Source organism: Barbus barbus (assembly GCF_936440315.1).
Source record: "Barbus barbus genome assembly, chromosome: 37".
NCBI lineage: Eukaryota > Metazoa > Chordata > Actinopteri > Cypriniformes > Cyprinidae > Barbus > Barbus barbus.
Window position 1 is genome coordinate 26,757,634 of NC_136715.1, and position 12,116 is coordinate 26,769,749.

At 39.6% G+C, this 12,116-nt stretch overlaps 1 protein-coding gene across 1 annotated transcript; it reads right to left on the minus strand.

Moving 5' to 3' along the window:
- Positions 1 to 2,607: 2,607 nt before the first annotated feature.
- hrh1 (histamine receptor H1) lies at positions 2,608 to 4,188 on the minus strand (the record flags this gene model as incomplete). Its single annotated transcript, XM_079396580.1, has 1 exon — positions 2,608 to 4,188. The coding sequence occupies one exon, from the start codon at positions 4,186 to 4,188 to the stop codon at positions 2,608 to 2,610; it is 1,581 nt and encodes a 526-aa protein (XP_079252706.1).
- Between the last annotated feature and the right edge of the window lie 7,928 nt (positions 4,189 to 12,116).

Sequence of the window (12,116 nt, forward strand, 5' to 3'; positions counted from 1 at the left end):
ATATCTGCACAAGTATACCAGAAAGGCACGTGATGTATCTGTAAAGCAATAGGCATTAAACACAAGTTCATCTACCTACTTAAAAATGACCATTTTGATAACTTTACAGACCAATAACACATTTTACTGAATGTATACACATGCTTCGGTAAAAATGTCTGATATTTCTGCTTTTGGTACATTTTGCCCTTTGGCATCTAATGCATGTGCATTATTGTGCAACACTGTTTAACATTTTGTTTTTACTAATTTTAATCAAAATTATCAGTACGCCACAAATATGGCTCAAGCTTTTAGGCAGGGTTTCTGTGGATCTAAAAAGGTCTTTAAAAGTCCTAATTCATCCTTCCGCAGTTTGAAGCCTTTAAAATGTTCTAAATCAAAGCAGAAATTCATACTTTTGAATTCTTATATTCATGTTATGGCACATAATGTTGCAAAAAATAAATAAATAAACATCTTCCTCAACATTTTTGTTTTCCAATACAAATATCTAAACATCCTTAAATCAAAAATACATTAACAGATGCAAAAGTCAAATTATGTTTTGAAAATAAATAATTTTTTAGTGTGCAATCAGAAGGTAAAGCTATATCCATATAGAGCTATTCAAGCCTTAAACATTTTATGTATGTATGTATTTGTTTGTTTGTATGCAAAAAAAAAGAATAGTAGAGTAATAAATGAAGAGTATTTAACATCAAGACCATGTTATAGTTGTCATGTAAACCAGTGGTTTTCAAAATGTGAGTCATCTTTACTTGCATGTTAATTTTACATTGAATAGGTTCAGTTGATAGGAATTAACATTAAATAGTTCCTGCTTTATTTTTAAAACTTCAAGGTCATTCTGAACATGCTTGATTATCATACACCCAGAATTTCAATGTTCAACTGAAGCTGTTTGCATGTGGCATCTTCCAGCTCTCTGCGGACAGTGTGCATTCACTTTTGACCAAACTCATATTTGGGTTTAGTTGATAGGAATTAAATTTACATTAATTAGTTCCTCATTTCCCATAGACTTGCTACAGGTCAATCACAAAACCCTCTCTGCAAAGACAGCGCTGAAGGCAGCATCGGAAATGCTGACATTACAGGACATTCTCCAAAACATACACCTCAGTTCATTTTAAGAAATCCATTTGAGTCTGGTTATAGCAAGAAAAGACACTTTTGTTCCACCAATCACATGGTTTCATAGAAAGTGGCAGGCACTAATTGAGAGCTAACAATGCAAACTGTTAGAAGAAAAGGAGAATTGAGTGGGACTAAGCACTGCACTGCATTAGTATTATATATTATAATTGCTTTTCCATAACTTGAAGTCTTTGTAGTCCATTTCATCGTTGCACAGGCATGTAAAATACAGTATGTGTGGAATGGATCCAAGAATTCTGCTATCTGTTGTTTAATGCATGTATAAAGGCGGTATGAAACAACATATTTAGTCTTCATATGACCTCAGTGTTACATAGTTCATCAACCAGAGACATCCAGTTACTGGCTGCGTCCGAAAGCTGAAAAATACAGAAGTAGGAAGGAAACAAGGCACATCTGAATCCAATGATCATGTCACTGTCTGTCTACTGAGATACCTTTGTCTGAATGATTTTTGATGAATCCTTCACTGCCTATAATATCCTATGATAAAATATGGCATATGAAAGCTGTGGTTGGAGCTCATTTTGTGTGTTTTTGACCAACTTTTGCTTAGTTATCACCAAAGCTTTATTATACTGTGGATTATTCCACCTTCATGCTGCCTCAGAAATCTCTCTAAAGTCATTTTTGTGAGGTGCCTTCAAATGCAAACACTGCCTGCAAAGTCATTACCTGATAAGCAACGAGTCAGCTGCCTAAGCTTTCGGACGCAGCCATTATGTCTAAAACGTTTTAAAGATGTAATTGTGTTTATATACAGTTTATATAAGTTTTATTCAAATCATCATTTTTATTGTTAAAAACAAAGATCAGATGAATGCAATGCATTGTAAATAATCCAGGAGCTCCACAATTTGTGCATAGTATACATACACCACTGCTTTCTTTTTAAAACTTCAAGGCCATTCTGAACATGCTTGATTATCATACACCCAGAATTTTGATGTTCAACTGAAGCTGTTTGCATGTGGCATCTTCCAGCTCTCTGTGGACAGTTCTGACCAAACTAATATTTGATTAAACCGCCTGTGAAATATATCTGCACCACACCTGCTATTTAAACACAAGCAACGAGAGAAGGCATTAAACACATCAAACCAAATCTGTAGTGACGGTACATCACCCTCAATAGCAAAGTTTCAAGAATTATTATTTTAGTGTTGTTGAATTTAAAAGTGAGTTGATGCTACACCATGATTACATCAGATCTAAGGGCTGAAGCAGCAACATAAGTGCTGTTTCAAAACACTCTGAATAAGTTTATCATATAATCTGATGCAGATTTCATTCAGCAATAAATAATAAAACTGCTCTGTACTTACAAGATGCCAAAAAATAACACAAGCATGGCAGATGCACAACACTACCAATGTACAAAGTGTCACAAGAAACGCTTCAGAAAAAACCAATGGCGTGCCGACAGATTTTCACCTCTCATAAACTTTATCTATCGATATGAAATATCTTTTTGAACACCCTTTTGAAGTTCTCGTTGCACAGTGGGTATATGAAGGGATTCAGGGTGGAGTTGATGTACCCAAGCCAAATTGTGAACATATGAAGGTCATGATGCACACAGGTCTCACACAAGGCCATGACCATGAAGGTGATGAAGTACGGGATCCAGCACACCATAAAGACGCCAATGATGAAGCCAAGCTGCCTGGCGGCTTTCCGCTCCTTCCGGATGCGCATGCTGTGGATGCTCTGCTTGGACTGTTCGCAGAGCTTCTGCCAGGTTTGTTTGGCGGGGAGCGTGTTAGTGGGGTCCATCGGAGGGCTGTTCTCAGCCCAGGGCGACGGCGGGGACGGCGGAGCGCTGTGATTGCAGAGAACCGTGGCGTAATTGTGAATATCCACAGTCGGTGCGCTCTCACACATGTTGCCAACAGAGTTTGGCACTAACACGTTACAGTCGTTTGCATTCTCGAACGTTTTGGGCTGAGCGCTGTTCTCGGACTGCAGGAAGGCGAGGGATAACGGTGGGCCTTCTGCGACGGTTTCCCCGTCGTCACTCTGAAATGAAGCCTCGTTGCAGTCTTGCACGCTCTTTCTCATGCGCTTCGAAAGACTGAACATTGCTTTCGCCTTGTAACAACTCTTCCTCTTTGTCTCGGAGGTAGCGTTCTCATTATTGTCCCTCGAGCTGTAAGGCTGCTCCAAACTGTACTGATCCAGCAGGCCCTCGTTTTGAGAGAACGCCTGCGAAGCCAGACTCTCTCTATCCGAGGCTTTGGTTATCTGCAGCTGCATCCCGTTATGCAACGTCTCGTCTGCTTCGGTTTTCACCATCGGACCGGCAAAGTTCTCCCACTCTCTGTAATGATCGCGGACTGCGATGAAAATCTGCGAGTAGAACAGAAGCATGAGGAAGGAGGGAATGTAGAAGTTGAGGATGGCTGTCAGGACTTTGAACCAGGTGACGAAGCGGAAGTCTGTGTCACATTGGTTCTCCAGCTCTGGCTTTCTGTCGACTCGAGCAAACATCCGCCAGCCCAAGATGGGAACGATCCAGGTCATGGAGAGCAGCCATGCGCTACAAATCAACAGCGTCGCTCTTCCTCGCGTCCGATACTTTAGGTACTGTAAGGGGTGGCGTACAGAGCGGTACCTGTCCAAGCAAAGGATAAACAAGCTAAAAATGGAGGCCGTGCTCGCCACATAGTCCATGACCAGCCAGAACTGGCAAATAACACGACCCAGTTTCCACTCGTCCTCAAGAAGGTAGGCCAGATTCAAGGGCATGACCGTCGCCCCCACAATGAGGTCCGCTATAGAGAGGCTGACGATGTACAGGTTCCCTACCGTGTGTAAAGTCCGTTCCTTTCTCACGGCAAAAAGCACCAGCAGGTTCATGATGACCGTCAGAAGGGAGAGCGTGCCAAGCAGCATCCCCAGCACCGCATTGTTCATGTGATGGTGGAAGGGAGCAGACGCATTCGATAGACTCGTGACATTGGGTTCGGGGTGTTCTTGAAGAATTATTTTCCCGTTTGTCGCGGTGAGTATCGTAGTCGTCTCCATTGGGCACTGTCACATGATGTCAAAGTTGTGAGAAAGCACATAGTGACTTTGGGTTTTCAAATTCATATCCACATAATGGAGTTTCTGAAAAACAAAACCAGAGAGAATGCATCACGTTGCGTTCGTATTATGCGCTTATTGATGTGTGACTCACTGCGCTGAATGAATGGAGACATCATATTTCTGATGCGTTCAGTCCACAAGACTGAAATGTCACATTCTTACGACAGCACAGACGCAAGCAGGTTCATTAAGAAGCAGTCGCTGGGACCATGGATGCTCAGAAAATATGTGAGACACACATTGTCTGGTTGCTAAGAGAGATGGTTTCTATCCATGCTTCACCATAAATAAAACCCTAGACCTTAACAAACCCTTGTCTGTGTCTGTCTATAGGCTCTCTTCTCAGGTTAGATCTCTCATTGGATGTTCTGCTTGTCTGTATTACGTTGTCAGGGCTCACCCTCTTTATACATTCAAATATCTTTTACTCGATTTGTGATATGTGAAATTTGGATGAGAAAAGAAAGTGTGCAACCATAATACATAATGTGAAGTACATGTATGCCTTGCCTCTTAGATAGATAGGTAGTATTTTCTTTAAATCTATTTTATAATTGTTTCCCTGTCGTTTCAAATCGTATAACTTTGTTTCTTCCATGGAATGGAAATTCAGAAAGTCAACAAAATTCCCAAAATGGATATAGGCTTGAATACTTGGATAAAAACAGCAGCAGAGATTATTAATGATGTGCTGTCTGTTCCACACATACTGTATGATATGACTTGATAAGACCTGAAATATTGGGTATATTTGAATTACATTTATGCTGCTTTTTGGAGCTTGATAGCCCCTGGTCACTGTCTACTGCTGTTTCATGAAAACAGCAAGTTCTGCAGAATACATAAAAAAAAAAAAAATTCACAGAGATTTGTTGAGTGACCAAATTGTGACAGAATGTCATTAATGCTCACTTTAATCTGAATTGAAGACTCTTATGCTACAAGTTAATGTTCGCACAAGAATTTCACATCAGTGCACTAATGTTCACTGTTGTTTGTGTTTTTGAGGAAAAGCCTTAAACCTGAACACCTCCTGAAACAAAGCAGGTCATCAATCATGCTGTTACTCTCAGGTTGCGTTCTATCTAAAGAAGTTGCATTAGGAAAAACTGTTGAAGAAGCATTATCTTACATCACACAGTACAAGCACATGAAACTAAAGCACTATGGTCTGATTTAGCTTTTGTTTTGTTTTGTTTTTTGTATAAACACAAAGACTAAACATGAAGCCACACATATACTTGCACCGAATATTTATGCATTTCTGTAAACCTGAGAGCTTTAAGGTTTACAGCGTTGCACTCGGGTTATGTGCATTCTCCAAACAAATTTGTAACGATTTCTCGACGCATTAGAGTGGATCATAATGTGGAGAAAACCAAAACTATAGGCTATAGGGTGAGATGATGCACTTCACAAACTTGCACGCGTTAATCGTTTCCTGAAGAGTTGTGCGTAAATTGTGCGTAAAATCTCTCGCCATTTACTGACAAACCGTAATGCCTTTTTTTATTGGATGAAGCTCAGCGAAAGGAAAAGGATGCATGTTCTTCGAGGAGAAGCCGTGCTTCAGTCGACACCTGTGGAATGCTTGTTATCTGTGCGTAGAGTCGAATAATTCTATCAAAGTGCGCGCTGTCTGTCCATCAGTCACAGAGCAAATATTAGTCACTTTTACATAATTGATGTAGTGATTCTCTTCAGTGACATTAATTTAGCTCTAAATGTGATTAGATTGTAATCATAAGCACGAATGGAAACTTACCCTTCCGCTCGCAGTAATTGCCCGGCAGGAATTACCTCCACAGATCTGATGTTCACTTCGACTGAACTGGACGCTGACTGGCGATTTACTGCTCTGAAGGGTCTCAAGAGTGTCTCATGAATGTCTCATGGATGGACCCACAGAGAGAGAGAGAGAGAGAGAGAGAGAGAAGGAAGGAGAGAGAGAGATAAATCCATTCTTCATTTTTTTCACAATGGCCTTTGTATGGCTATTTATTAAAATCTTTACCTAATTAGTTGTCCGTAGGCAAAAATAAATAAAGACAGACCTTTTCAAAATTATGTCAAATAATGTTTATAAACAACGTTTATAAATCTCTCTCTTTTTGTCAACTTTTTTCTTTCAATTGGAAATTAGATAAATGACAAAATGTTAATACCATCCCTTTAAAAACTACCCCTTTAGAATATTTTAGCAGTATTCTTGTTAAAAAAAAACGCACATCTAATTCAAGTTTTCAATTCAATTCAAGTGTATTTGTATAGCGCTTTTTATGATACAAATCGTTGCAAAGCAGCTCTACAGGAAATTAAGTTTCCACAATATATTAATATATTGCAGAACCTTAATATATTTAACTTATGGCAAAATTTGGTAATTCTGTATGTTGTCTGAGCGTTGGCATCCTCTGAGGTCCTCTGAGGGGTTAGTTTAGTGGGTACAGGATCTAATAAACACGTTGTTGGTTTAGATGCACTGATAAGTTTATTTAGCTCTTCCTGTCCTATAGTTGTAAAGCACTGCAGTTTTTCTTTGGGTGCGATGAATGAAGCTGAAATACTAGACGCAGTAGAATCTACATTTGATATTGTATTTCTGATGTTATCTATTTTATCAGTAAAGAAATTCATAAAATCATTACTATTAAACTGTGGGGGAATATTTAGATCGGGTGGTGTCTGTTTATTTGTTAATCTAGCCACTGTGCTAAATAACAGCCTTGGATTGTTTTGGTTATTATCTATGAGTTTGTGGATATGCTCTACCCTGGCAGCTTTTAGAGCCTGTCTATAGCTGGACATACTGTTTTTCCACGCAATTCTAAAAACTTCCAAGTTAGTTTTTCTCCATTTGCGCTCAAGATTACGAGTTTCTTTCTTGAGAGAATGGGTATAACTGTTGTACCATGACGCAGTACGGTTTTCTCTAACCTTTTTCAATTTGAGGGGGGCAACAGCTTCTAATGTATTAGAGAAGATAGTGCCCATGTTGCTAGTCATTTCTTCTAGTTCATGTGTATTTATGGGTACACAGAGCAGTTGAGATAAATCAGGCAGGTTATTTGTGAATCTGTCTTTGGTGGCTGGAACAATAGTTCTGCCCGGACGATAACGCGGAGCCATATAACTAATATCAGTAATACGCAGCATGCACGATACAAGGAAATGATCAGTAACATCATCTCTTTGAGGTACGATATCTATATCGGTAAGATCAAGTCCATGCGATATAATTAAATCTAGCATATGATTAAAACGACGAGTGGGCCCGGGGACGTTTTGCTTGACTCCAAAAGAGTTTATTAGGTCAGTAAACGCAAGTCCTAACACATCATTTGTATTATCAACATGAATGTTAAAATCTCAGACAATTAGCAGTTTATCATCATTAACCAATAGATCTGAGAGGAAATTTGCGAATTCTTTTAGGAAATCTGTATATGGCCCTGGCGGTCTATACACAGTAGCCAGAGCAAGAGATAGGAGAGATTTCTTTTGCATATCTAACAGTGTAACATTAAGCAGAAGTAGTTCGAATGAGTTAAACCTCCTGTATCCTGTTTTCTGAGTAACATTGAGAATATCACTATATATTGTTGCCACACCGCCGCCACGACCAGTCTGACGGGGCTCATGTTTATAACAGTAGCTTGGTGGAGTGGACTCATTTAGACCAAAATATTCATTTGGTTTCAGCCAGGTTTCAGTCAGGCAGAGTACATCAAAATTATTATCTGTGATCATTTCATTTACAATAACTGCTTTGGGTGCGAGTGATCTAATGTTTAGGAGCCCAAGCTTTAAAAATAGTTTTTGTTCATTTATTTTGCGTTTTTCTGGTTTAATCACAATCAGATTTTTTCTAGATCCTGCTAGAGGGGAGCGTAGCGGTTCCGGTTGGAGATCTCGAAGACCGGAGGCGGAGAGGTCATCGCCCGGGGCTTGGCTCGCGTCTTCCGCTGATGGTACACCCAGGATACAAATCAGCGTATGTTCTTTATATACCACAGTATATGAATAATGCACAAGTATTTCCCCGAAATAAATATCATATAAAGCCATGTACTGTAACTGTGAAATAATGACACCTCATGGCTTGTGATGCTCCTTTGGGAGTGCCTCTCAATGAATAAATGTAAATAAATGTCATGGTGGTATTTAGTCCTGAAAAGAGAGCTAAATATTATTTATGAAAAAATGTAATTTCGGATCGTAATTGTAACGAGGTGACTGAGCGAGACGTGCGGATCCAAATGCAAAACTTTTTTCAAATATATGGTCAAGACAGGCAGGGGTCGAACATCAGCAAACAGATATGGCACAGGCAAGAAAAGAGTAATCCAGAGACAGGCGAGGGTCAGTCGACCGCTAACGTAATCCAGAGGGCGAGGCAAACGGGAAATCCAACAGACAGGCTATAGTCCAGACGAGGGGCAAACGGTATCCAAACAGGGCTCGACGACAGGGGTAATTCAGAGCAAACAAAATCCAGAGTAGGCAGGAAATATACAGGCTAGGATCTAAACACAGAAAATCAGGGAAAGAACAAGACTAGATATGACTAGGACTGGAGAAACTAGACTGGCTCCATAATGTAGCTATCACTAGGAGAGCGATAAAGGTTAAACAATACTCAGCAATTTGAGAAGGGTCTGAGTGGTTGTTATATAGTGTGTGTGTGTGTGATTGGCTGCAGGTGAGTCCAATCAGTGCAGTGGAGCATGGGAAATATAGTCCAGGGTGACGTGTAACAGTTTGTGTGGTGTGAGAGTCAATGTAATCGGAAGGTAACCTCTGGTGGCGAACAGACGGAAAGCCACGGACTGGATTCATGACAGTAATACTGTAATATTTTAAGTGAAAGCAAAAGAGCAAAGGCTTCTAGGGCTATGCTGAACTAATGACTGAGTGGCTGAAGCTTGGGGTCTTTCCTAAATGATGGAACAACAGAAAAAGATGGCGATGAAGGAGGACACATCTCACTGTTTCCAGCTTTTCTTTGCTGGCCATTAATCTGTGGCTTGAGCACAGCTTGTGTTATATAGCAACAGTGCCAGGGCTAATGAACTGGATGTGTCTCTTTAATTGAAATGTCTCATCTGTCACGCATATTTGTATCTTGATTGTACAACCTTCATTCAAGAGCCAGAGACTGGCAGCCTAACTACCTCTTCTATGTGTTAAGGAAATTGGACCTTATTACAAGTCAGTGAACCAAATAACACTCAAATTTGTATGTTTTCAAGTGCACATAAGAGCCATAATAATAAGCTTGGATGCTTATTCACATCTAAGAGAGAGTACATCATATTTTAAAGCAAACATGGAATCATACTTATATGTTGTTGGTCGTATTTTGTATTGATTCTTTAGGGTATGTTTAAAAAAAAATATATTGGTTACCCTTTATAATAAGTTTACAGTAACCATAAGTACTTATGAATAATTACATCTATAGTTTATAGTTAATTCATAGTTTATAAATTGTAGTCTGCCCATTGTTACATTAATAGCTGATATACAAATAGTGAGTTTTTATCCATTGTCACTGAGATTATCAAGTTATTTTTGTTTATGTGTACCCAAATGATGTACAGTATTTTAAGTGATTTAATCCTACCTTTATTAGACATTAATTGCATAAATGTATGAATGTTGTGACGAGTCGGCTGCCTCCCCCCTTATTATCATCACCACCCCGTCCTGTATTCGCCGCCCTTCACCAGGTTCCCGACGGGAGTGGGGGTGTGAGAGAGGAGGGGCGCTGAAACAGCCAGGGCTGGCGGCGTGTGATGAGGCGCACCTGATGTGAATAGAGCCTCATCACTATGGGGGGGCATATCGTGCCGTTCTAAGGCTCAGCAGTAGAAGGAGCAGTCTACCCTTCCGTCACTGTAGAACCAATCTTAGGCGGCGACGTGACGGCGGCGTACGTGAGAAATTTACATTAAAAATGACGTGCGATTGGTACGTCTGAACTATGTACGTCGCATTCCATGACGCCTGATACATACAGATTTTACAGTAATTAGTTAACTAACAAGTGGCAATAATCCATAAGAATTCTACATTTATTTCATGTATTATGTATGTGTGTGTGTGTGTATTGGCTGTTATGTTAGTGTTGAAGTGAATAAATTAAACATGTTTTGAACATTAAAGGCATTATTTTAAGGTGGATGCTATAGCCTAAGAGCCTATGCTCAATTTTTCTTTATTTTTTGTTCCTTCGTGATCTTGCCTGAATTTTCTTTAAGTCTTTTAACATTTTCTTCAACATTAAATGTGGTGCAGAACAAGTTATTCTGGGAAAACATTCTTGGTTTCATGTATATAGCTTATCTATTTTGGAAAATAAGAGTTTACAAAAAGTATAAACAGTAAAAAGTTGATGGTAGAAAGGATTTTTATTATTATTATTATTATTATTATTAAATTTGTTACAACAAAGGAATACTAACATGGTAACTTCTGACCAAAAAGAGGAGCAGTTATAATAGATGTATGCATTTCTGATGCTCAGGAGGAGAACAGCAAATTCTGAACCAGGGGTTGTCAGCTATGGTCTTCAAGGTCCACTTTCCTGCAGAGTTTAGCTCCAACCCTAATCAGTTGAGAACTCCTGGTTTAGAATTTGCTGTTCTCCTCCTGAACTATTATAATTGTATTTTTGGCATTATAACCACTGCTCTAAATCAGTGGTTTTCAATCCTGGTCCTGGGGACCCACCGCTCTGCATATTTTGCAAGTCTCCCATATTTAACACACCTGATTCAGATCATCAGCTCATTAGGAGAGAGATCCATGAACTACACTAAGGCTACGTCCACACGAAGACGGGTTTCTCCGTATCCGATCTTTTTTTTTGCCTCAAATTCCGTAAACACGGAGTCGTCTCAGGAAATATCTGCGTCCACACGGAATCACTGAAACCGACTGAAAACGATGTAGTACACATGCCAGACCAATATGTGGCGCTGTAATTCTGCCACAGAGATACACAAAAAAACAGAGAAGAAGACTTGGACCATGTGCGTAAACCTTGCGCGCTGAATATAAACTAACACACAAAGCAGAAGATTTTGCTTTAATAAAACTAATGAGCTCAGTAGGTTCTGCAGCACAAACACAGGCACGTAGTCTGACATTGTGGTTGTCGCTGTTATGTGACATAGCGGTGTCTGATTAGGGGCGAGGCGTGGGCTGATGATGTCATCGTGTCAGAAAATATATGGATTCGCCGTCCACACGAAAACACGAAACCGACGTTTTCAATTTATCCACCCTGGGACCCGGTTTCAAAAATGATCGGTTTCACTCTTCGAAAACGCCGGATTCGTGTGGACGAAACGCCTATATGGTAAAAAATGTATGCGTATACAGAGAAACCCGTCTTCGTGTGGACGGGGCCTTAGTGTGTCAGATAAGAGAGACATACAAAATGTGCAGAGCAGTGGGTCCCCAGGACCAGGATTGAAAGAAAGCCACTGCTCTAAATCATCAGCAATTTCAACTGCAACCTGAAGGCTTGGATATTAACCTTGTCCACTAGATGGAGCAATAATATAAGGAATTGTTTTAGTCTAATATTATTATTTTTTGTTTTCTATCCCTTTGAATGGAAATAAATGCATTGATTTATGTAACTTGTGTATTGACAGTGTAGTTTTATATAGTCCATTTACATGTAAGTTTGTGAAATGTGAATCACTAATATTTGATGGTGGAAAAATAGAGAGTGCTGAAAGGTGTATGTCAGATAAGGGAGAGATACAAAATGCGCAGACTCCAAAACATGAAATGGAACCCCTGCTGCACTACAACAGTGGGTGAATGAAATAGCCAAAAAGATCATAATT